Source organism: Temnothorax nylanderi, unplaced genomic scaffold (genome assembly GCF_030848795.1).
Source record: "Temnothorax nylanderi isolate EJ_2023f unplaced genomic scaffold, tnyl_v1.0 TNYL_tig0773_pilon, whole genome shotgun sequence".
Lineage (NCBI taxonomy): Eukaryota > Metazoa > Arthropoda > Insecta > Hymenoptera > Formicidae > Temnothorax > Temnothorax nylanderi.
The window spans coordinates 3,866-30,552 of NW_027249835.1; the positions used below are offsets into that span (position 1 = coordinate 3,866).

At 39.1% G+C, this 26,687-nt stretch overlaps 2 protein-coding genes across 2 annotated transcripts; one reads left to right on the forward strand and one right to left on the reverse strand.

The window, feature by feature from the left end:
• The first annotated feature begins 6,863 nt into the window (after positions 1-6,863).
• On the forward strand, positions 6,864-8,141 carry Tim10 (translocase of inner membrane 10). The gene is made up of 2 exons (XM_071724474.1): positions 6,864-7,169; positions 7,504-8,141. Exon 2 carries the CDS (start codon positions 7,695-7,697, stop codon positions 7,968-7,970), a length of 276 nt encoding a protein of 91 aa, XP_071580575.1. The 5' UTR covers positions 6,864-7,169; positions 7,504-7,694; the 3' UTR covers positions 7,971-8,141.
• Positions 8,142-8,374: 233 nt separating this feature from the next.
• On the reverse strand, positions 8,375-10,967 carry Rcc1 (Regulator of chromosome condensation 1). The gene is made up of 6 exons (XM_071724473.1): positions 10,816-10,967; positions 10,622-10,705; positions 9,979-10,358; positions 9,511-9,877; positions 9,159-9,431; positions 8,375-9,072 (listed from the first exon to the last, which is right to left on the reverse strand). Coding segments are annotated over exons 1-6 (1,296 nt in total). The 5' UTR covers positions 10,817-10,967; the 3' UTR covers positions 8,375-8,881.
• Between the last annotated feature and the right edge of the window lie 15,720 nt (positions 10,968-26,687).

Sequence of the window (26,687 nt, forward strand, 5' to 3'; positions counted from 1 at the left end):
GGCGCGGTGCTGCACGCTTTCACGAAAATTGCGATATCTCAGAACCTATTAGAGTCTCCATTAATTTTTTTTTTTTTAAGAAAGGTTACACTATAAGGAATATTTTATTATGTTACAAAATTTCTGACAAATTGGTCCCGTTCGAATAAAAACGATTCCAAAAAATATTTTTACTTTTTTTTGGTCAAAATTAAAAAATTTGTTTTCAATAATGCAATAGTCTAAAAAGGCATGATTTCAAGTATAACATATTTAAATTTTATTAAAATCCGATGAATAGTTTCGTAAATATTAATACTTAAAAAAATACTTAGTAAAAAATTCAACATGGCGTAACTTTTACAATTTTCAAAATTTTTAAAAATTCTTTGACCTTTTAATTTCTCTTATCCAATACTATAATTTCACCAATTTGCAAATCAATCCGGAAACCACGTCCAAATCGTGATATTTCTGACGTATTCTTTTACAGTTTAATGGCTCGTCTACAATAGCCGAAAAAGTATGCAGTAAAGTCCGGTCTACAATAAGTTGTATCGTAAGTCGTAAGTCATAAGTGAATCGACCAATCAACATAGAGTGTTGGTAAGATGACAACTCAGCAGTCGTTCTACTGAACGCGACCGTGGTCACAACCGCGTCATATCCCTGTCGTAAGTCGGTGTCATACATATTGGCCAAATGCCAATATTTATGACCTCAAATTCGACTGTGATTGGTCAATTCTTGCGACTCACGACTTTGCGACTCGCATTGTAGACCCAGCATAAAACTTTGTTACGTGCAATGGCCTTAATAGACTGTAATTGGTCAATTTCTTACGACTCTTACGACTGCGACTCATTGTAGACCTAGCCTTACGTGCAATGGCCGACGGTCTTAAATATAAGATCCGATTTCACGATGACGCTCGACGCTGGATTCGAGCGTCAAACAGCGCCAAAAAGCTAAACTGTGTTTAGCTTTGACACTCGACGCTCGAATTTAGCCAATCCAGTGGTTAGGTTATATTTCGCGTCCCTCTGAATCTATCACGTGACCAGATTTGACGCTCGAATCCAGCGTCGAGCGTCATCGTGAAATCGCACCTTTTAAAGGTGCGATTTCACGATGACGCTCGACGCTGGATTCGAGCGTCAAAAAGCTAAACTGTGTTTAGCTTTGACACTCGACGCTCATTTCAGCCAATCCAGTGGTTAGGTTATATTTCGCGTCCCTCTGAATCTATCACGTGACCAGATTTGACGCTCGAATCCAGCGTCGAGCGTCATCGTGAAATCGCTCGTTAAGGGGATCTCATAGAGATATAAGGGTGAAGTCCCATGGAGCCAGCGTACGGCGTACCGGCGTATGGCGTAAAGAAGCTTGACTAATCACAGGGTTTACGCTCGTTTTCGTTACGCCAGCACAGATGTTACGCTGGTTTTTGAAGCGTTTCGGCGTTTAAGCTACAATGATACACACCCACGTACACGCATATGGAATATTGCTTCATATATGAATGGTGTTAAAAATTGCGCTGAAAATTTCATTGGCTGTCCCATGGGGCGTATTTATGCCGGCGTAATGATCAATAAGCCAATCACAAGACCCCTTGACCACCCATTTTGAAAATAAGCTTTGTAAAACAACACTGTGATTGGCTTATTAATCATTACGCTGCTTAAATACGCTTCATGGGACAGCCGATGTTTGTACAGTGAGGAGCATAAATGAGTTCCGTTACCCGGTGAGCTACGGTGCAGAGCGGTGCAGATGAGCGCGCTACCTCTAGGTCGGTTACCGACCTACTTACAGCCACGGTCGATAAAAGGTTCAAATACAGAACCGCGAACGCGTAAAAATAGTCAGTCACGCTGTATTGCTCGCGCGTGCATTTGATTAAAAGAACATTTTTAATACAATTTGATACACACAATTAATATTTATTACATACAATATAACAATCATAGGTGATTATGTAATTATAATTGTATTATGCATCTGCAACTATTATTCCACCGACTAAGTATGTGTTTACTGGAATAATATAATTATAGATAATATGATAAATATAATTACAACATAATTACCTATAATTATTCTATTGTATATGAAAAATTGTTCGCGATATTTTATAATTTTTACGATGTCGTATTATTTTCAGTATCTTATTTATAAGTAAATAAAATATTAAAACTAAAAGCCAAGTAATGTTACGGCCGATATTCCGAGCAATATTAGAGTATTAATAAAAAGCTATATATACATTTTGAATTATAATTATCGAGTCAACGTTTCGACCTACTTGGTCTTTCTCAGGGCATTACACTCAAACTTACAAGTAATATAAATAAAAATAATTATAACTGTTAGAGTTCACATTATCAACACTGAAAATTATAGTCATCGCCGATGAACGATTACGACACGCAAAAGAAATAAAGTCAAAACCAACTTCGAATTAAACGCCGTCACAGGCCACATAATTACAATAATTGTTACCGATTACAATAAATTCTGATCTGAGTTGCAGCTGACGGAGATGCTAATTTCGTGCATTTTCTGTATATTTTAAAAGGGGCAGTCCTCTGTATGATCCTGGTATCAGCCATGCTCAACGTCGGAAATTGTCATGTCCAATATTAAATGGAAGTAGAGATCGGTTTTGCGTCAAGAACCTTTTAAAATATACAGAAAATGCACGAAATTAGCATCTCCGTCAACTGCAACTCAGATCAGGATTTATTGCAATAGGTAACAATTATTGTAATTATGTGGCCTGTGACGGCGTTTAATTCGAAGTTGGCTTTGACCTTATTTCTTTTGCGTGTCGTAATCGTTCATCGGCGATGACTATAATTTTCAGTGTTGATAATGTGAACTCTAACAGTTATTATTATTTTTATTTATATTACTTGTAAGTTTGAATGTAATGCCCTAAGGAAGACCAAGTAGGTCGAAACGTTGACTCGATAATTGCAATTCAAAATGTATATATAGCTTTTTATTAATACCCTAATTAATTAATATTGCTCGGAATATCGGCCGTAACATTACTTAGCTTTTGCTTTCGACGAGCGATAACACGTCCTATTTTTTTATATTAAAATTAAAGTAGGTAAATTAAGGATTAATCGGATACGAAATCTATTTTGTAATATTTTATGAATTCCTAGATTCTTCTAATTTGAACATTAAGTTTATAATGCGATTTTTATCCATTTTTGCTTTTTACAAAATGTCTTTCCTAACATTGAAATATCTTCTTATATAAGAAGAAAATATTTTTATATGTAAGTGATGGTATCTCGTGTTTATGGTAATTGGAATTATTTTCTGCGAAAGAGAAGCCATTTTTATGTGCTATAAATTGTGAAGAAGTATATAAAGTCTGCGATATTATCACGTAGCTGTTAACCATTATTTTCACAAATATTATATTATTTTTATTATCTTTTTTATACAAAAAATTAAGGATTAAACGGATAGAAAGATATTCGTAACATGATATATATGTTGTCGAGATGTTTCGAGTTTCGAGATGTTCCTTGTCTTAATATTTGGTGGTTCTGAAAAGAACCGATTGTTTTGCTTGGCCCTGGAGCGAATTTTAATAATCCGTCTTCATTATCATTTCTCCGATCTTTTAATCTGACCCGAGTCGGGTCGAGTCAACAAATCGAAAATCGAAAACGCTATATGTTAGTGCACGATATATCATATTATCGAAAGAAATGATTATTAAAATTCGCTCCAGGGCCAAGCAAAACAATCGGTTCTTTTCAGAACCACTAAATATTAAGACAAGGAACATCTCGAAACTCGAAACATCTCGACAACATATATATCATGTTACGAATATTTTTCTATCCGTTTAATCCTTAATTTTTTGTATAAAAAAGATAATAAAAATAATATAATATTTGTGAAAATAATGGTTAACAGCTACGTGATAATATCGCAAACTTTATATATTTCTTCACAATTTATAGCACATAAAAAATGGCTTCTCTTTCGCAGAAAATAATTCCAATTACCATAAACACGAGATACCATCACTTACATATAAAAATATTTTCTTCTTATATAAGAAGATATTTCAATGTTAGGAAAGACATTTTGTAAAAAGCAAAAATGGATAAAAATCGCATTATAAACTTAATGTTCAAATTAGAAGAATCTAGGAATTCATAAAATATTACAAAATAGATTTCGTATCCGATTAATCCTTAATTTACCTACTTTAATTTTAATATAAAAAAATAGGACGTGTTATCGCTCGTCGAAAGCAAAAGCTAAGTAATGTTACGGCCGATATTCCGAGCAATATTAATTAATTAGGGTATTAATAAAAAGCTATATATACATTTTGAATTGCAATTATCGAGTCAACGTTTCGACCTACTTGGTCTTCCTTAGAGCATTACATTCAAACTTACAAGTAATATAAATAAAAATAATAATAACTGTTAGAGTTCACATTATCAACACTGAAAATTATAGTCATCGCCGATGAACGATTACGACACGCAAAAGAAATAAGGTCAAAGCCAACTTCGAATTAAACGCCGTCACAGGCCACATAATTACAATAATTGTTACCTATTGCAATAAATCCTGATCTGAGTTGCAGTTGACGGAGATGCTAATTTCGTGCATTTTCTGTATATTTTAAAAGGTTCTTGACGCAAAACCGATCTCTACTTCCATTTAATATTGGACATGACAATTTCCGACGTTGAGCATGGCTGATACCAGGATCATACAGAGGACTGCCCCTTTTAAAATATACAGAAAATGCACGAAATTAGCATCTCCGTCAGCTGCAACTCAGATCAGAATTTATTGTAATCGGTAACAATTATTGTAATTATGTGGCCTGTGACGGCGTTTAATTCGAAGTTGGTTTTGACTTTATTTCTTTTGCGTGTCGTAATCGTTCATCGGCGATGACTATAATTTTCAGTGTTGATAATGTAAACTCTAACAGTTATAATTATTTTTATTTATATTACTTGTAAGTTTGAGTGTAATGCCCTGAGAAAGACCAAGTAGGTCGAAACGTTGACTCGATAATTATAATTCAAAATGTATATATAGCTTTTTATTAATACTCTAATATTGCTCGGAATATCGGCCGTAACATTACTTGGCTTTTAGTTTTAATATTTTATTTACTTATAAATAAGATACTGAAAATAATACGACATCGTAAAAATTATAAAATATCGCGAACAATTTTTCATATACAATAGAATAATTATAGGTAATTATGTTGTAATTATATTTATCATATTATCTATAATTATATTATTCCAGTAAACACATACTTAGTCGGTGGAATAATAGTTGCAGATGCATAATACAATTATAATTACATAATCACCTATGATTGTTATATTGTATGTAATAAATATTAATTGTGTGTATCAAATTGTATTAAAAATGTTCTTTTAATCAAATGCACGCGCGAGCAATACAGCGTGACTGACTATTTTTACGCGTTCGCGGTTCTGTATTTGAACCTTTTATCGACCGTGGCTGTAAGTAGGTCGGTAACCGACCTAGAGGTAGCGCGCTCATCTGCACCGCTCTGCACCGTAGCTCACCGGGTAACGGAACTCATTTATGCTCCTCACTGTACTGGCGTAACGAAAACGAGCGTAAAGCCTGTGATTAGCCAAGCTTCTGTACGCCATACGCCGGTACGCCATACGCTGGCTCCATGGGACTTCACCCTAAGCTGGATTCAGACAGGACGCGTCAAGCGTCAAGCAGCGAGCAGCAACCAATCAGCGAGGCAATATTTTCTACGCCACAGCTGATATCACCTCGCTGATTGGGTTGCTGCTCGCTGCTTGACGCTTGACGCGTCCTGTCTGAATCCAGCTTTACGTGCTAGCATATGACCGCTGTTACACGTCGGGTTTAATAACATCGGTAGTTCTTAAGGTGGAAGCACATAAAATTGCAGGAGCCATGGGCAGAATGCAGAAGCCATATGCGCATGCGCTATGGTATTTGTAGAGCTCTACAGATACCATAGCGCATGCGCATATGGCTTCTGCATTCTGCTCATGGCTCCTGCAATTTTATGTGCTTCCACCTTTAGGCTGGCAAATCACAGCTATTCCCTTCTTCTGAAGAATGAGTGTGATTGGCTAGTCTAAGAACTACCTGCGAGTCGCAAAGTCGTGAGTCGCAAGAATTGACCAATCACAGTCGAATTTGAGGAGAATAATCGACTGTGATTGGTCAATTTCTTACATCTTGAGGCTTACTACAGCTTACTACAGCTATTGTAGATACGGACTAAAGGTGCGATTTCACGATGACGCTCGACGCTGGATTCGAGCGTCAAAAAGCTAAACTGTGGGCCAATTCCTTTTAGCGACACAAGTCGACACAAACATCGTTCTATCCTTCTTGGCATTCAATGAATAACAAAGACAGAACGACACTTGTGTCGACTTGTGTCACTAAAAGGAATTGGCCCTGTGTTTAGCTTTGACACTCGACGCTCATTTCAGCCAATCCAGTGGTTAGGTTATATTTCGCGTCTCCCTCTGAATCTAATCACGTGACCAGATTTGACGCTCGAATCCAGCGTCGAGCGTCATCGTGAAATCGCACCCAGTGGTCTGACTCGCGCCAGAGAGAAACCTGCTCGCGCACTCTATTCTTATATCTGTATGGATATTACCCAATCAGATTTAATTCTGTTCCGCTATTTCTTTCTCATGGGGATGCAGCCTAAATCGGAAGTAGGAAGTCCTTTTATCATTTTTCAAAACGCGTTTTTTGAAATATTCGTGAGCTTGAAACAAGAAAGGTCGCTAAAAATCTACAGATGTCTATAGGCTACGGTCAACGTGACGCTACAAATGCTTCGAAGCATTCCTCTTCTCTTTTCTTTCAATGAAGAAAGAAAGAGAAGAAGAACGCTCCAAAGCATTTATAGCGTCACGTTGACCGTAGCCATATAAGACATCTGTGTAAAAATCTGACAATTTTTGTCAAGATAGCTTATTTTTTGACACATTTTGACAATAAACTTAAAGGGTGTCGCGAACAAGTATTTGCCTTAAATAAGATAAATATAGCGCGATATCGTGACATGAGATTTGTCGAGAGAGGTTAGAAATTATTGCCGGCGGTCGCATCAGTCGCATGGTGTACACCTTCAGGTACATGAATATTTTTACCTTGTAAATGGGATATCGTATCGATTAAATAAAAACATGGCTTTGCCAATTTGGGCGAAGGTAGGAATTGGATGGTAGGTGTGCATAGTATTTTGAAAAGAATTTTCGCAGATTTTCTCGCATCTGATTTTCGCACATCACATTAACCTAAAAATTAAACTGCAATGATTATCGTGTCCAGGATACGATTTTGAATATTTATATTTTTTACATTCATATAGTTCGAAGATTTCAGATTTCGCGCTTGCTGCTCTAAAAAAAAAAAAATTATTTTTATATGCGCTTTATTGTAGAATGATAAATTTACGTTTTGTAGGTCCGTAGCCACTGTCCTAGGAATTTACGCATTTGTGCTGTCCAAGAGAAGCATCAATGCTAGGAGATATGAGATTATGAAAGCCAGACAACGATTGCGCGACACCAATGTTGTAGATTAACTTGTTATTAAGGATTAAAAGGTTCTTAAGAGAGGAAACTGGAACTGTAAAGTAAAAAAAAGTTGGAAGAATGACGGCGTTACCTCAATTGGACGACGATAAATTGAAGTTGGTGCAGGACTTGGAAATAGAAATGATGTCGGATATGTATAACCGCATGACATCAGCATGCCACAGGAAGTGCATAGCACCAAAATATACTGAGGCTGAACTAGGCAAAGGAGAATCAATATGTCTAGATCGTTGTATCGCTAAATACTTAGATATTCACGAACGTATCGGTAAGAAACTCACACAGATTTCGATGCAAGAAGCAAAAATTGCAGAGCAACCAAAGACGAGTTAAATCTATTACCATTAGTTGCATTTGATAAGATCTTGACTTATCCGTTACAAAATGTCTTTAATTTCTCTTCAGTTACGACAGTTTACCAAGGCCTTGTAACCTGAATTAAAATTAATGACAAACCGTAGTATCATTCTGTATTAAAATTTGTGAATAAACTGAATGTTATGACATGTTGTACATTTTTATTTTTTACTTTCTGAAACATTTAATTGCAACATATCCTTTCCTTGACATATTAAATATTATTATGTTGAGTTTTATCAAAGAAGATTAGTTTATATATGAACTAGTTAAAAACTTATCTTGAAGAAAAAGATGTTCATTTATAAAGCTTTTGAAGAAATAGATGCTTGTTTATATATAAAGCTTTTATAGGGGACTATAATGTTGATCAACACATGTACATAGTTTATCCTTCAAGATTTTATACAACATAACTTCAAATGCAAATAATGATGTGTACATTACCTAAATTATTAAATTTAAATGGCACAAAAATTAGGCTAAAGTATCATAATTATTTCACATTCAACAATTTTTATTGTGATTATTCAAAATATAATTTTTTGTCCGTGTAAAGTATTTTTTCCATGTATACTTTTAGACACAAACCTTTGTAAGTAGAAAAATGTCTGTTATGGCGATACATATATAATAATAAGTAGTAATGCTAACAACACAATATATTAATTATTGTAAGCATAATGAATGAATTTATGACAATGTGATAGAGTAAGTATGTACAAATTTGAAGGAAATGGATCCTGAACAAAATTGAAGACTAATGGAAGATTTTTCACAATTCAGTTTGGCAAGGTAACATCATGAATGTTAAGAAATAGTGATTTTCCTCGGTCTTGTCTAAATTCATATCACATACAGAATGTCTTGAAACATAATATTTAATATTAACCAGCAGTTTTATCTTTCACTGGACGAATTGTTGCCAAAGCCAAAGTGTGCTGGCCACCACCGCTGACTCGCACCATTGTCTTACCCTCCAACTGCTTTCCCTTAACTAATACTGGTTCCTCGACATCTATTACATCTCCCGTTCCAAGATTACCATTCGTTCCCGCACCCCATGAATACAAATCACCTATTATATAAAAAATAGAATCTTATATATCGATCGGTTATTTTCAGGCATAGTTAACGTTATACTACATTCACACTTTATATTACCAGATTCTGTGACTGCAAAAGATTCTCTGCTACCCGCGCCTATGTCAATGCATTTAGTAGAACTTAGAGCAGGAACTAACGTAAGTTCTTCCGCGTCTGGGCAATTAGGTCCAAGCCCGAGGCGACCGTATTCCTTGCGACCCATCACAAAGACTTGGCCTGCATTATCCAGGGCTATGGTATGATGTTCTCCACTGCTGATATGTCTCCATACTTTGCCGCAAAAGGTTTTCGATATTTGTGGATGAAAATGAATATCGTTGTCCTTCAAACCTAAAACATTTTCCAACAAATATGTAAAAAAAGAACTTAAAACTGAAAAGCATGTGATCTTTATAAATATCTGTCTTACCAATTTGATGGAAATTGTTTAGACCGAACACATATATGTCTCCCTTCTCGTGTTCCTTAGCAAAAGTGCAGAAATTTCCCACCCATATATCGTCAAAATATAACTTCTTCCTGATTTTGAATTCAACTACGCCGGGAGTCAGTAGCAGACCTATTCCTTGTCGTGTATTTCTACTTGCTGTGCGTGCAGCTACTCGTCCTAGTTGTCCTTGTTCACCGCGTCCGCAGGTATATACACGTCCAATTTCACTAAGTAACACTAAATGGTCATTACCTGATGCTATTTTGACGATTTTTACGTTAGGTAACATTTCTATGGGGAATCGCTCATTTCCTTTCAACGTTAGTCCCATAGAACCGTGCGTATCCTATTTACAAATCAATTTATCATATAAATAAGATTTTCTCTTAACGCTAATTTGTAAACAAGTGACGATTATATAGATAAGTGGAAATAGAAGAGATATACCCTAAATGTGCCCCATGCGAATACTCGGCCACCTTCTAACAATGCGGCGGTATGTGAATCTCCTGCCGTCACCTGAATGGCTTTACCGGGTAATTCAACCACACCTGGTACCGTCTCAGATCCTTCCTTTGTAGTGTCTCGTCCAAGCGCTCCCTCGTCATTGCATCCAAAAGTCAGTACCTCTCCCGTCTTTCTCAAGCATACATTATGCATAGCACCAGCAGCTACAGCTACAATGTCGGGGTAATCAGATATGGCTGCTGGACGCATTTTCTCAGTGACATCTTCTCCCAGGCCAAGCTGTCCAAAATCGCCTTGTCCGAATACGAGCATAACGCCGCCAATCGAAAGCGACCGCAAATCTGGTTTTACGCTCAATCCTGTAAGAGAAATTTATATAAAATTAAACTGTACCCCGATGGACTCCTGATAGGAGAGCGACTTATATCAGTTCATCTGTTTTGAAAAAGACTTTTCGAGAATGTTCTTAATTTGACATTCGAATGCAAGGCAGATTGAGAAACGCTATATCTTCATATTCGCATGAAACGTTCGAGACCGCGTGGGTTACGATATTAAATACCGACCCGACGCTCGGGGAAAAAGGGAGTATTTTCGGAATAGAAAAATCGCCAGGTCGTACCTTGCTTCTTCTTGATCTGCTTCGGCGCCTTATCCGCTTGCGTGGGGTCCTCGGCCGTCCGCTTTCTGGGTCTCCGTGGTGGCACTGCAACATTTTCAGGTTAGGTTCGCGAACGTGCTCGTAAAACGCTTATCATGACTGTCACCCGCGTCACGGCGAGTGCATTTAACGTCGACGTCTATCCGCGTACTCACTCCTGCTGCTATTTCTCGTGGATCGCGAATATATGCCGTTTCTCGTTGCGTTGGCGCCAAAAGTTACGGTGCTCCAAGCCTCGCGACTGTTGCGCAACTCGCCAAGTACGACAAGGAGCGGCGCGCACGGCGCCACAACAGCTGGCCGTTCAATCGTTGCGGCCGATTCTCATTGGTGGATTTGAATACGGCTCGCGCGCATGGAGAACCGGACGGACACGCTAGGGAAAACGGCGAAACCGCGCGGCGATCAACCACTTCTATTGAGGAACTGATTGGTTTTGCCGCTCGATCGCCTCTTGTAGCTGCGTTCAGCGCGCCAAAAAGCGCGACACCTAGCTCATACTGATAGCGCACTTGAGATTAATCCAAACGATTTTTACGCATAAATATCACGAATGAGAAGAAAATAAAATAGAAAATGGAAAATAAAAAGAAAATATAAAATTTTATGAAGGTAGCGCATTTAAAAAAAGATTAAAAAGCAGATTTCTCGTGCAATATGTACCCAGTAAACACAATGTTTCAAATCGGGAAATAAATCGTCTTAAAAGGTTTGTTCGCGTCGCATTATACTCCAATATACACCAGAGACACTTGGATCACGGGTAAAGGGAGGCGATTGGAGCAGATGAGTTTTTGGAGTGCGTTGGAGTGAGTAGGAGCATGGTGGGGGTGGGGCGTGCGACGCGAACAAACCTAAAGACGTCTTATGCGGGGTCTACACAATAGTTGCTTTCCATTTATATCAAAACTCAGATAATTCTCACTTGTGATGTCATTCTGTCTTTATTATTCATTAATTGCCAAAAAGGATAAAACGACGTCACAAGTGAGAATTATCTGAGTTTTGATGTAAATGGAAAGCACCTAAGTGCTGGTCTACAACCTTGCTTCAAAGGATATTTAAGCTCTAAGCCGTAAGAAATTGACCAATCGCAATGGAATGTGAGGAGAATACTCGACTGTAATTGGTCAATTTCTTACGGGTTAGAGCTTAAATACCCTTTAAAGCAAGGTTGTAGACCAGCACTAATGCGAGTCGCAAATCGTGAGTCGCAAGAATTGATCAATCACAGTCGATTATTCTCCTCAAATTCGATTGTGATTGGTCCATTTCCTACGACTCACGACTTACGACTCGCATTGTAGACCCCGCATTAAAGATTCGATTTTGGACATGCGTGTTGTCTGGGTACGTTTGTTTACAGCTACTTAATAATTGTCTCTTCCGTTATTTCTGTCGGGGAGAAATAAAATTTGCACATTCTCTGATTCTTTACAACTTTTACGGACTTGTATATTTCATCGGAGCTGGCTCTAAATCGAGCTTGACAGTCATCCTTCGTGTTTTACACGAGCTTGTAAGTTCGCTTGTAAAGAAACGTTACAGCCCCGGGATAATGATTAATATTTTATAACTTCCCGCGGTAAATTAATAAACGAAGGCGGACGCCCGTTTTCGCAAATATTACGCGGCTTCATAAAAGCGACTGCGTGCGTTAGGAAACTTTTGAATTCCGTGGTTTAATATCCCTGACGGTTGCCCGGCTAACGTTTTCCGGCAGATGGATTAATAACTTAATATCGCGAATCTTAGAAGGATTTTTAGGATGCGGACCGCCGTTTTTTCTCTCTTCTCATGTTTACGTCCAGACAGCACCATGTTCAAAATTGGGACATAAGACATCTTAAAGATGTCTTAAAAATGTCTTTAAGTCCCAATTTTGGACATGCGTGCTGTCATGACGGTGATTGACGATCAACAACGACAAGCAAATACAAAAATTCATTCGATTTCACAGCTGTGAACATATTTTCGCATATTCGCGAGACATTATTCGCGATTCGATTATCGTAAATGTCTAGGGCCGCGGTATTCATAGTCAGATCTTATATTTAATAAATAATAAATATTACCATGCACATGCCTCAGTGGTCGAATTGGTACGACACCCTTCACGGAATGAGGGAAGTTCCAGGTTCGAATCCTGGCTGACGTAATATTTTTCGCAATAAATTTAATTATTTAAATGAGATGCTTATATATAAATTAAGTATCAAAGATTACATCATTTATAAGAACCAAATCCTTAGTTAAAAGTGCGTCTTGACGATAATCGGACCAAATCATGGTCGTATATTGTCTTGACGATTATAATGGCCAATATAGAGTCATCGATTAGTATTTCTACTTGTTATTATTTGATTGGCGAAGTAAATGTGATTTACTCAGTTTTTATATTTAAGATTGTCTTAAGTCTGGTCAAAGGCAGTCTTAAGACTCCATCCAGCCCATGAAATGACTATTTTAGCATCTTAAGATATTACTTAAGACGGTCTTGAAATAAGATCCAACTATGAATACCGACCTGGGCTAATATTTCATTTGTCATACGACACATTTTTTAAGCGTGTTGATGGGTTACAAAATAGAAAAGGTCTCGATCGAGTCTCTAGAAATTTTCTATTTTGTAGTTAATCAATACGCTTAAAAAATTTGTCGTATGACACATTAAATATCAGTCTAAAACGACAAAAGCTGCGTTCCGATATTCATTGTCGAAATAAACGTGCACTATAGATTTTCAGTACTTGCAGTGAATATCGGAACGCAGCCAAAGAATCATGTCGTAATTTACGCTGGCATACATTTTTCACTAAATAAGCGCTCGCGTACGTGGACCAACATTTGCGCGTGCCATTCCATTAAGCAACGCTTTCAAACATATTTTCGTCAAAAGATGCTTTCGAATAAATGTTATTTTCATATTTTTACAGGACTCGAGAGATTAAGAAATTTCAAATGCGTAGAGAGTCAATGGAATCTGGCGGTATATCCGAAAATTTCGAGACAAATGTTTATTCATTCCATTCGATCGCAAATTTAATTGCCGTAATCTTTCATTTTCGTTATTTTCATCGTTATCTCGCTGATTTTGTCATTTATACAAAATTTTTCCTAATTACGCTATTTATTACGTTCTTTGGACACACGCATTTTGGCGGCAAGAGAACGTCACGTGATTGTTGCGAATTTAGCGTCAGTTATAGTAAATATGGCAGACGACCACGTAACGGCGTGCGGGCGGCTCTCCTTTTCAGGTAAAATTTACAGCTCAGAATTTATGCAACCGACCGCGTAATTGCTCGTCATAATCGCGAATTGAACAACGAGTACGCGAGTTGTCAATCGGGCCGCGTTCTGCCGAATATACGACGTTTTCTCGGGTAGCTCATCTTCCACTCGCGACTTAGGCCGCTCGCTCAGGCGACTCAGCGCGAAGAGTCGCGTGAAGTTGCCGAGATTCACGACGGAAAGTTTCAACGATTGAAACCGCGCACGCTCACGCGCGTCACAACGTGTGTACCTTAGTGAGTGTGATCTTTTTATGGGTAGATGTGCAATTATGGTTAGGTAATTAATTCACCGTTTAATTAAGATATTAGACCTTCCGTTAGATTGCTCATCTATAGCTGCGAAGATGAATATTGTTATTATTATATATATAATGCCGAAGCATCTATGATTTTTTAAAATTATTATTAAGTAAGACTTTTCACAAACGGGAATACAAATAACAAGATTTCCTTTTCTAATTAATTCTTTTGACTTTTAATTTTAATAAATAGAACATCAAGCTGAAATGTAATTAGCAAAATTTACGTCGTAAAAATAACCGTTAAATGCCTTTTGACGTTTTTTCATAAAAATCTCAGAAATTTTTGATTGTTTTTACAAATGATTATTTCTATGACGTAAATTTTGCTAATTATATTTCAGCTTGATATATTCTATTTATTATTAGAATTAAAAATTTTTTAAATTAATTTATTAACGTTTCATATATCAATCACGGTTACTTAATGCGGCGAATATAAAGGGGAATAATATGTTTTACTAATTTTCGCGCAATTTTCCATTATCGGGAATAAGCGCAATTTTCTGTGTTTCGTCACCTGCATAAGCATCGAAATCAAAACGGTTAAATTTTTGGATAAATCTCCGAAAACTCACTCATGTATTAACATATATTTCGACTCGATATTTCGACTATGATATATGTGAACGACAAAGAAACGTATTAAACAGATATTCGAAAATTATACGAATATCTAGTGTAGGATAACGTAACGCACTAATAACGAAAAAAAATTCGGCAGCAAGAGAAGCTGCGCGTAACCGTTGCCCGATTGTTTGATAAACTTTAACTCTCTCGTCGGTAAAAATTCCATTTGATGCTCATTTCAGGTCGTTTCCCGCGCCAAAGAGTGTGCTCACGGAAAAGCGGAAAATCTAGCTGAGTTCTCGGAAAATTTGTTATCGTTCGGCAAAACGGGCGCGCGCGCGGCGGTCGCGATTCGCGAAGCGAAGCGCGAATTAGCGCGCGTGGTGGAGAATGACCGCGAGGGGGGTTCGGCCCCTGCCCGCGATACGGCGGAGGGGTGGGGAGAGGCACGGAGGCGGGCGTGCGGTAGGGTTGCCGAGAGTTGCCGGTTATCAGAGGGGTCGGATACGCGGAAGCGCGCGCCAGTCGACGGCGAGACTTCGCCCGCGCAGCTTCCTCCGTTTGTTTTTCCCTCTCGCCATCCAGCCGACTGGTCCGTACATCGTCCTCGTGCGATTTTTCCATCGCGATCGTAATCGCGTGGAATCGAGTATCGGCCGATCGATTGGTTTCACGGGCGCAAGCGTCTTCGCGGAAATATTCGCGCAAGTGGAAGAGGGGTCCACGTGATAGCCGCGGGAAAATCGAGAGTGACAGCTACGTCGTTGGATCCTCACCTCGGCAGACAGGATCGTTTGATGTAGAGCGAGGAGGATGATGAGGATGACAAGGACGACGCGCCGATTTTTACTGCTGCTGCTACTGCTGCTCCTGCTGCTGGTAGGGGGTGAGTAATCTTTCACGTGTAGGTACACTTTCGTCTGGAGAACATGCGCGAGCCTCGGTATCGCGTGACGTGATCATGAAGAAGTGATGGCTATCGTTTTGATATTTAATGACGTGACGTAATGAACTTGCAATTAAACAAGTTTTATTATTGCGTTACATATTGTTGCGGAAGATTTTCATTATGAGAGTGAAAAAGCATAATTAATAGTATTAATACAATAATCAGTCAACAGAAAAATGATAGAGCAAATCTCTTTAATCGTTATAAAAAAATTGATAAAACAAGTGATTGGAAAATGTTTAAATTAGCGTATCGAAATGAACGAATTTAGCATTCCAATTGAACACTAAATAATAAATTATTAAAAATTGACTTAAATTATACATGTGCAGTCTATGAGCAGCATCAGAATGTCCTGGCATCGCAAATGCATTTAGCGAATTTGCAAATAAAATACTGAATCTCTTGCTCCTTTCTTCGCGCAAATTTAAGATCGACGAATTTATGTATTTCACGTGACATTGCAAAACATCCTCGATTTAATCTCCATTTTTACGAAATAAATTGGCCGCGTCGTAATCAAGTCGAAAAGTGACGAAAGAGACGCGAACGTGATCCTGATTACGGTCTCTTGTTTTGCTTCCTGCATCGCCTACTTATTGCATCGCCGTGACGATGACTTCCCGGCGGCGGCCGCGCGACTTGTTGAGCCACCACCTCTCGATGGAGAGGAAACGAGGCGTGCGCCGAATTCGCACGAGGCAGGACAGAAATTCGGCTTGACGAAAGTGGATTGATTTTCTTGCCCGGACGAACGTACCAGCGTTTTCACAATCAGACTGAGTGGGCGCGAACGTCTTGACTTTTATCACCGGCATCCACACACGTGCCATGCTCTTAGATATATGCGACAATATCGCTTAATTTCGGAAAGTTATTTTTCTGATTCGCCGATGGGTCGTATGGGATCGGCCTAACTTTCGGAATATTACATTAGTATATATCTGTATGTGATATACTGCGTAACACACCTTCGTGAATCTAATACATTTGATCAGGCATGTTACCTTTTACAATTTTACATGAAGGACAATAGAAATTATTCGCGTTATGCACTGAAGCTTTAAGAAATATAATCTGAATTCTTATTATTAGAATTTACTGCGAAAAGTATCAGAAAATGAATCATACAGAACACAAAAACTAGAATTAGTACTAATAAATTAAATGTTCAAGCATTAATTTAATTCATTTTATAAATGTTTAAAGAAAATCTCTAAAACTTTTCATTTAGATCGCATAATTCTTAAATTTGTTTTCTCTCTCTCTCAGTGGATCTAAGGAGAAGATATACATCTGTAAATATATACAATATATATTTACATATGTATAAATTTAGATTGCAATAATTACGATCGAAATAATTTAGCATCAAAGAAAAATGGATTAATGTTAAAAAAAGTGAGCGATAAGTTTTGTTTCGAAATAGAATCGACGAAATAGAGAGGGAGTGTTCGTGTCCGCCCTTTTACGCGCCCTCGAAAAAGACACGTTTTCGCTTTTAATGTTTCTCACTTTTCCGGCGCGCCTCAAAGTGTTCTTCGAAATCCAAGGGACGTTCGTCGGAGTTGTCCATTTTGCGGCGCATTGCACGCGTGAAGACGGATATGGCAATCGAAACAAAACGTGAGAAAAAAAGAGCCGCCGTTAACCCAGTTTCTTCGCTATCAATCATCACACGGTATTCCGTGGCACACCAGGCGCTGATAGAATTTCTGATAGAGATTGTAGAAAGATAGCTGCCTTTCGCGTTGAAATTATATACGTATACGAAATGCTCTTAAAAAATTCCAAGCGTCTGCCGAGTTCTTCAAAAACACCGCACAATTTTTTTTATGAATTCTTCGGTATAAAATCCTAAATAATATATATTTTTAATATGAATTCGATCTGGAATTCTTCCTCTTTTCTTACAACATTAAATGCATCCATAATTGGACATCAGGGAAAATTGCTGTAATGAATTCTTATGGCAAAGTTTACTTAAAGTTATTATAAATATAAGACTTCCCACTTTACTTCTAAAATTTTTCTAGTTTCTAGTAATTTGTTTGTATATAGTAGCGAGTGCAAGATGTATGAAAGCATATTAAATAAAACGAGGTCATCATTATCAGAAAAATTGATCGTACATAATGAATTAAACATTGTTGACAGTGCGCGAAGTGCAGAATTACCTCTCGATGTCCCTCTTCTCTTATTTTTTTGAAGCCGTATGACAATAGCTATTGTCATCTCAATTTTAATTTCACTTTACAATAAAAAAGTTACTCTCTTTCTCTTGTTTTCCCTCAGTACATATTTTCACATTAAAAAACCGCGCTATCATTATACAAACTAAAAAAACTCGTGTTATTTCACGAGCGTGATATTTGAAAAAAACGATTTCGCGCAGGAGATACTCGCCATGGCAAACAAAACATCGTAGAAAAACGCTGCGTAATAGGAAATAAAAATAGTTGGAACAAAGTTGGAAAAATTCAAGAGGCAACGAGGCCGCGTGCATTAAATCATAAAGCCACGTGAAACGATAGTGATGTTACGAGATCGAGTTCGACCGGAGTTTCGAACCGAATAATACGCGCTACAATGGAAGAGAGGAAGATACGAATCAGCAATCCGGCGAATCATTGGGGTAAGATTTGCAAAAATGTCGCGATTGATTCTCTTAATTCGCCTTAGGTACTGTACTGCCGTGTCGGATCGCGTTTTCCGCATAAGCGCGTTACAAGTCGCGAAAAGATTTTTCTCTCCCCTAGAAGAGCGGAATTATTCAAAAGCCGCGGTACACACGGATTTCTCCGTGAAACGCGCCGTTCGATGAACCGCGCGAGTTCGCCAAAGAAGGACAAACCCGAGAGAAACACACACGGACGAAACGTATGCGACACGCGCCCGCGCCCACGCCCGGCGCCGGTACGCTTTCGCAATCAGCGCGCGCGAGCGGAATAAAAGGGTTGAAGCCGTTGTAAAACGTTCGCCTGAAAAAAGAAAGAAAGAAAAATAGAAAATAGGTGACCCGCTTTCTCCGTTATCAATCATCGGCTGGGCAATCGGCGCGGGAAGTACGGGCAAGGCAGGCAGGTAGCCTGCACCGATAGAAAAATTCTACCCAATAACAAATCGCGCGTGCGTCGCATATTTCGCGGCTCGTCGCGATACGTCCCGGAAGCGCGACGATGATTATCCCTTTTTTCAAAAAAGAGCTGAAAGTGCATTTTTCGCTCGTCTGTCCGTCCGTCCGTCTCCGTCCATTACAATCGAATCATCCCTCACGTGTATACGTGTCTCCCTCACGAAACATCGTTAGATTGCGCGCGGGAGAGGTCGGGAGTAAAAAAAAAATAGTAATTTGTGTGAGAGTGCGCAAAAGGGCAACGCGCGCGTTTTCTGTCGGGTCGCTAGGAGGCAAAGCCGATTATGATATGGATATATGCACATCCGTGCGCGTGCGTGCGTGGAGATTCTGGATAATATTCGTACCAAGAAAATATCTGCAGTATTCGCGGAAGTTCCATGCCGTTTGAAATCGCATCACGTCTGCCGGAGCGCGTCATTCGTCGTCTACCAAATCGTACCGTCCGTCGCGCGCGCGGCGCGGTCCATATTGCTTGCGGCCGGCAATTTGTCGAATCCCTATAAGCGGAGGTTGACGCGCCGATCGATAATGGAAATATCGGTTCAAACGGAATTTCATCTATTTTTTTTAAGCTGTGTTTAACAGATTCCTGCGATTTGTTCCCCGTTGTGTCAAAGAATGAAGTAATGATCAGAATATACGTGCAATATAAACATCAGAGTTATTTAATAAATACCGAATAAAAGATACAGATTGTTGTTTTTTTTTATAGATTAACACCAAATTCATAGCATTAAGAAAATAAAATTTAAATCAATTACATGTATTCTTTCATCAGATTAATTTCTTGTAAATATAATTTTGTACACTTAAAAAAAAGGTTATTTTTATATAATAAATCTATTCGAAATGAAATAACATGTGGGACGTGCAATGTACAAAATAAAGCGATATCACTTTTTGCGCGGGTTTTGATAAAGCTCCAATAATGTGCGTTAATATTCATCATTGCCGAAAAAATATCCACATCGACATTCGTGACACGTTCGACAGGGGCAGACAGGCAAGGAGGGAGGTCCGCGAATTGCGAGATTTCCAGGTGGGGGAGGGAGCGGAGGGGGAGGGGGAGGGGGAGGTTGCGCAACATCGATGGTTTTCTGATTGACGAGCAGGTGTGGGTCGCATATCAAAAACAGTATTAATTAGCCGTCGAATCGCCGTTGATTTTCGACAAAGCGCCGCGGCCGTGTCGACGTGCGCCGTTATAACACGGCTATTCGAACGGCTGTGTTTATCAATTAGCCGCCGGTGTACATGCTTGCGTCCAAGTTACGCGCATACAAACGGACAAAAAGTCGCGGCGAACGAGCCAATCGCGTTAATATCGCGATTATCGATCGCGGAGCGCGACTGCCATTCCAGATCTTGCCCACCGAATTATGATTACGCGAAATTCTTTGTTCACAGTCCTATAGGACTGTCGCGTATTATAAAGAGAAAATGTATACACAATATACATAATTGATTGATTGTATATTGGATGGTATCTCGGTTACAACAACGGTAGTCGCGGAAAAAAAAGTAGAACGGGATCGTTGCGTTTAATTGCCGTCGAGTGGTGCACTTCGCGGCTTAGGACGATTGTATTTAATGATCGGGTTTCTTTATCGAGAGAGGACTCCTTGAGATTCGTACTTCGTTCTTTCGCGACGAAAGGAGGAAACCCGCGGAGAAAGAGGGAGAGAAAGAAACAGGAAGATCCTCCCTCGAAGGAATGGCGATCAGCTATTCCCACCCGAAGATCTGCTGAATATGCATGAAACAATCGCGTATCTCATGCAATTAGCCGAGGGAAATCTTTTTCCTTTTCTTTTTCCCTCCCTATCTGTCTGTTATTTCTTTTTTCTCCCGTCTTCCTTTTCCCGGCGTATCTCTCGCGCCGGTTTCAAAACTCTCTTCCTCTCGCTCTCTCCCTCCCTCTTTTTCCCTCTTTCGCTCAGCCTGTTTCTATCTTCCGGCAACGAATGGTGGAAAACTTGCTCTAATCAGAGCGCATTTGTGATTTCCGCAGGCAAGCGCCACCGATGCAAATTGCATTTTGAATAACGCTGACACCGTGGACGCGTCGGCCCAGTTCGTCGACCGATAAACGCCAACTCCTGCACCCTTCACGTCCCTGCCATATTATCCCTACGAACTCTCTATCATCCGTCCTTTAATTCTTCTGTCTCTCTTTCCTCATTTCCTTTTCTCCCCCCCCCCTCTCTCTCTCTCTCTCGCTTATCGTTTTTCTGCTGTAACCGGAGCGGTACACGACATATCCACACTTTTTTTTTCACCACGCGAACGGCTTTTGTAACGCTTTTAGTTACACCGCCGGATTTACTCGCAGCGCTGACGGGATTATCTTTTTAATTCTCTACATGTGCACCGCAAAACCGACGCCCGCTGATAAATCGCTATTAGAGGAGAATTGCCGATGTGTGGCTTTTACCATTTTCGCGAGTTTTTTCCGTTGTAGCGCGCCCGATTAAGAATTTACATCGATTATCTTCACTATTTATCTAAAAGATATTGTATTAGTTATTTTTGTGAGATATATAGAGTGTCCCACAACTCGCGACTGTAATTTTAACAACATACTCCTGAGCAAAAATAAGACAAAAATCCTAAAATTTTAAAATAAAAATGTCAAGATTGTAATACTTTTTAAATGAGAAGTATTTACACTATTTACAGTAGATGAATCAGGTAATCTAAAGTTCGTTCGTTCAGGGACGGTACACAGTGATAAAGATGTTTTTGTGCCCTTGCTGACCCTTTATGAGATTGAAGTAATTACATGTACACATAATGTTGAAGTCAAGAACTGAGTCATATTTAAACAAAGAAAATAAGCACATTTTGCACATGATAGTAATTATAACCACATCAAAATATTGATAATAAATATAACAAACTGTCAATACTCATGAAATGTCAGACGTTAAGAACAAGAACATCTTAGGATTTTCGACTTATTTTTTGCTCAAGAATATGTAATTAAAATTATGGTTGTATATTGGAAACATACTGCGAAACTACGATCATGCGGCTCTGTTACAAATATCACGAACGTAATATAAAATTAGTAAATCGTTATACTGAGTTACGAATAGAATTGCTCTGCAGTTAATCTCGAGCGTTTTACATTAAATGTCAAGTCGTTTTCTTGATTATCTTCACAGTTCTCTTATAGTCTTATATCATCATATTCTATCCATATTCTAATAAACCCGGCCTACGTCTAGCCGAAATGTGTCAGCTCGACTAATGTCACATCCAGTGAGATATCTCCCTCAGACAAGTCCTTTCTATGAAGTGCGTTGAGAATTAATCCGACAGAATCGTTTCTATGATAATCTCCAATTTAATGTTTTTTATTACTTTAAATTACAAAAAAAATTACATGTTTATATATTCAAATATATCACATTACCAATTAAGATATTTGATATAATATAATTTTGATCGCCAAAGAGAGTCTCGAGACTTGGAGTTTCATCTTTTACGAGTCGCCCCATTGAAGATATCTCTATCTGTACCAAGTGCAATTGTCGAAGATAACAAAATACTTAGTAATAATAATCCGTTTCAAACTTATTCAGTTTTATTCAGAATTCCGAGCTCCGCCGCAGCGCGGTACATAATATTCCTCTTACTTACGGCATGGCATCGTCGTAGAAGTGCCAATGGTTGACAAAGAAATATTTGAACATCCGCGCGAATCCCTCTCAGAAGTCCCGTAATTGTGCGCTTTGAAGTTCTCGACAAACACACCTTTGCGACGCGAAAATGTGCGGCCTTCAAATCGCGTTTTAAACGTAGCCAGCGAGAAACTTCGTCCAGGTGTAACACGTCCGAGCTTTCAACCCGAGGGGACGAGGGAAAGGGGGAGGAGAGAGAAGAGCACGCGGGGCGATCGCGAAAGCACATTTCGTTGACTCCGCAAACATTTTCCCTCGCGCGCGGACGTGTTTTTGTATTTTTCCGACGACCCTTCCTTTTTCGCCGAGAAAAGAGCACTCTGCGACTCGTCGCTATTTCTGTGTTCTCAAGAAACATCCATCCGCGCGACCGCATCGGCGCATCCTACAGCGCCTTGTGTCTCCAATTAGTTATCTTTGCGTTCGAATATCGCGATAAGTCGTTGTTGCGCGTAAAAAGCGACTAGCGACGTCGAGAGGTAAAAATCGCGAATTGCCCGACACTAATAAGGGAATTGAAATGCTTACGTTATTTGTTAGTGACAGACATTCCTTTGACGTTGTCGAGCAATTGTCTCTTTGTAATAACGTTCATGTCAGCGGAAAGAAAACAAAGATTAATTTTTGAGCTGGATTATTTTTTACTAATTTATTGGAAGCTAATTAAATTATCCTATCCACATGTTCGTAGTTATGTTTAATAAAACATTATTTGTTTATCTTAAGAGTGAACTGTTCTCAAGAATTGCAAAGTTTTGAAAAATGATTCGTATCGCCGAGAAATAGAATCGTTGAAATCGTAAGTTTTCCGATATGAGGCGTGAGCGATTGGTTCCCAGCGTTCCCAGATACTGACGCGGTGGCAGACAGCATACTTTCAATTGGAATACTATGTCATCGATTTGTCGACAACAGATATGCCAGCTTCCAACATTACCCGAGCCATTTGTTGGAAATAATGTCCATCTCGGTACGCGCGCGAACACAAAGCGCATTAACTTTTACGGTCTGAGGGGGGTTTAGTTTGAAATTAATTAAGTTATATTCGTTCTTTTAGAAGAGAAAATTGCGTCTACAGCGGAATTTTTTTTATAGATTATTAGACTGGCATTTTTCAGTGAAAGTAGAACGGGTGTGCCTTTTTTGTTTTACGCTGTTTATTATGGAAGGTTCCTTTGTCTCCGCGCATGCTAATATTAATTTTCAGTACTATGCGTCTCACATCGCTATAACGTGCATAAGAATGTGATATTATGGCTGAAGAAGGTACGCGGCGCAGGATAATTTTATGCGTCGCAATTCGCAATCTGTCGTTATGCGCCTAAAGTATTAAGATACCTATATATATTTTTACTATACTAGACACCACAGACGCGCGTTTTGCGCGCGCTATTTAGCTTTAACATTATGCTATTACTATTACACTATTAACTCTTTGATACACACAACTGTCAAAATATACGATGACAGCTGCAAATGAAGTAAAGCGCAGCGAGAGAACCAGTCGGCATCGCGGAAAAGCGACAACAATAAACTTCGATAGATTCGAGTATCGACTTTACATCTCTTTTTTAGATATGGATTAACTTGCGGATATTTTTGCTCTATAAAAAATTGAAGAATTCAACATGTCAGAAGCGTATTTGTATGCGCTAGAATTTTACGTGACATTCACGCTGGAGTAATTAAATTGTTCTCTCATTTGGACGAGTCCCCATTAATTCCGTAACCTTTTTCAGGCGTTTCACGTTTCGATTGACATTTACAGAACTCAACATACGCGCCGCACTTAGCGTTACACGCGTTAGACGCGTTACAGGGCAAAGCGTACTGTTTGTACGTGACCGAGTCCTCGTTAACGAACATTACCCCGACCTCGGGCGCGAGATATAAGCTAAAATTGACCCACACTGTGGTACGTGCAGGGTGCGAAAGGGTGGAGTTCGAGGTTTAGGGTCGCGACTCGGCACGCCGCGCCGTGGCGACGCAGAGTTCAACGCACCTCTTGCTCTTCCAAATATTTTAAGCAAATTAGCGCCGGAGAACTTTTGATGGAGGTAGAGAAACACGCGGGGGCAGTGATTATCGCGATTAAATGTTTCCCCGGTACTACGCGATATACGTGGCCGCGTGGATATATATATATATCCACAGTTTTGCGTGTACAGTTGCATACACGATGGCCATGCGTGTGTCAGCACGAATGGATCTGCGGAAACTTTGATTTTACGCTCCGATTCTAAAGTCTGTTTTACCGATCAAACGCGATTTTTTTTAAACAAATTAATTTTTTTATTGGCTTTATACATATTTAAAAATCCGTTTCTAAAGTTAAAGTATTATGCACTAATGCATCCCAGCGAACAATATATATTCTGGTACTCTTCCGTACGGACACATCCACGTTAATCTTTTTTCACACTAATCTTTTATATTAGGTGTCTAAACCTGATTCTGAGGACTCTATGTTATTTTGTTATGTAATCCACGTTTCACAGCGTTCTCATTTTGCAACAACAAACTGTAGAATTTTTATATAGAGCAAAGTCGTCACGAGTTAACAGCTCTATTAGCCTTAGATAAAGAAGATCTGATTTTATGAAATTTTTTTTGTTTTCGGATAAAATCGTTTGCTGTGCATTAGTGCATACACTTTAACTTTAGAAAAGGATTTTTATATCTGTAAAGTCAATAAAAAGAATAGCGTGTTTAAAAAAATCGCGTTGGATCGATAAAAACAGATGACTTTAGGATTCCTTTGCAAAACTTGCTTTCGAGATTCTTTTCCTTTCTTTTTTTACGATCGTATTTTACTTGTTGGCACTTCGTCAACGGGCGAAGATTATTAGGTTTATTATTCCGGCGATCGATCGAACTCTATGTGTGTCTTAGATTCGATCAAGCAGAATCTCACGTGAAAATACCCCTCTAGTTCTAATACAATTATAGCTGGTACAATTGGCTCTATTCGCGTATTAAAGGATCTTGTAAAAGTTCCTTCGTGGATACGCTTGTCTCGCTTTAACTTGAGAAAAGCTCGATTTGTATAAATTTTATTTTTAATCGGAACCAGCGGACGCGATGTAATGGGCTGTAAAAGGTAAAAACCGCCTCTCAAAGTTAAATCGGTGTTCCTATCTTTGCGACAGAGAGACTCGTAAACCCTCGCAAAACAGGAAGGTAGCTACGGACAATAGTATACCAAGAAACAAGATGTCAAGTTGTAACAACCAGACTGCGGCGTCAAATGAAAGATACACTGGCGCAATTGCAAGTTGCTTCCGGTTTACGTTCAAAGCTTTATCTTTAGTCAATTTAAATTTCATGAAGAATAAGAGCAAGTAGCGAGTATTCAGCCTTATAAAAAATTTTTTTGTGCTACTTTATGCATGCATAAAAAAGTAAATTATATTACACTTTTATTTCTCTGGAAAATTAATGCAAATAGATTTAAAAATATGGGAAAAGTTGAGTGCATATATTCGAGAAAAGGTTCAACTGTTAAGAATTTTCTCGGATATCGATTTTATTTATTTATTTTTTTGTTTCCACTAAAGAAGTCATTGTCATTGAATATAAAAGCCCGAGTGTAGATATTTCCCTTGCAAAGAATTCCGGCGCGGCGAAGTGATGAGATTCTATCGTTAACCGGTGACCTGTTGTTGATTCAGGCGTGATGCAGGGAAGCCGCTGCGCCGCTTTCTAGCCGAACGCATAAACATTCTGGCGCAGCGACGTGAGAGAGGAAACCGAAGTGCGACTCGTTGCACGACGTGTCAGACGCGTTGCTGGAAAGACTCCCGGCGGATTCGAAACGGGATTCAATTTCCCGAAAGGCGATCCTCGTTCCGCCGAGTCTCGCAACTCTTGCGCTATCGGCTTGACGGGCGAGCGAGGAGGAAACTGAGAATGTAGCTCTAAGAGAATGTAGGGTGTGGGATGCTGAGTAGACGCGAGCGACAGAAAGAATAGGGAGGAAGACGCGAGAGAAAGAGCGAGATACAACGCGAGGTAGAAACCGGAAGTTCGTCCTGAATCCGACGAATCGCAATGCGAGTCCGCGTCTCGGGTCGGCGCCGGAAGTCTTT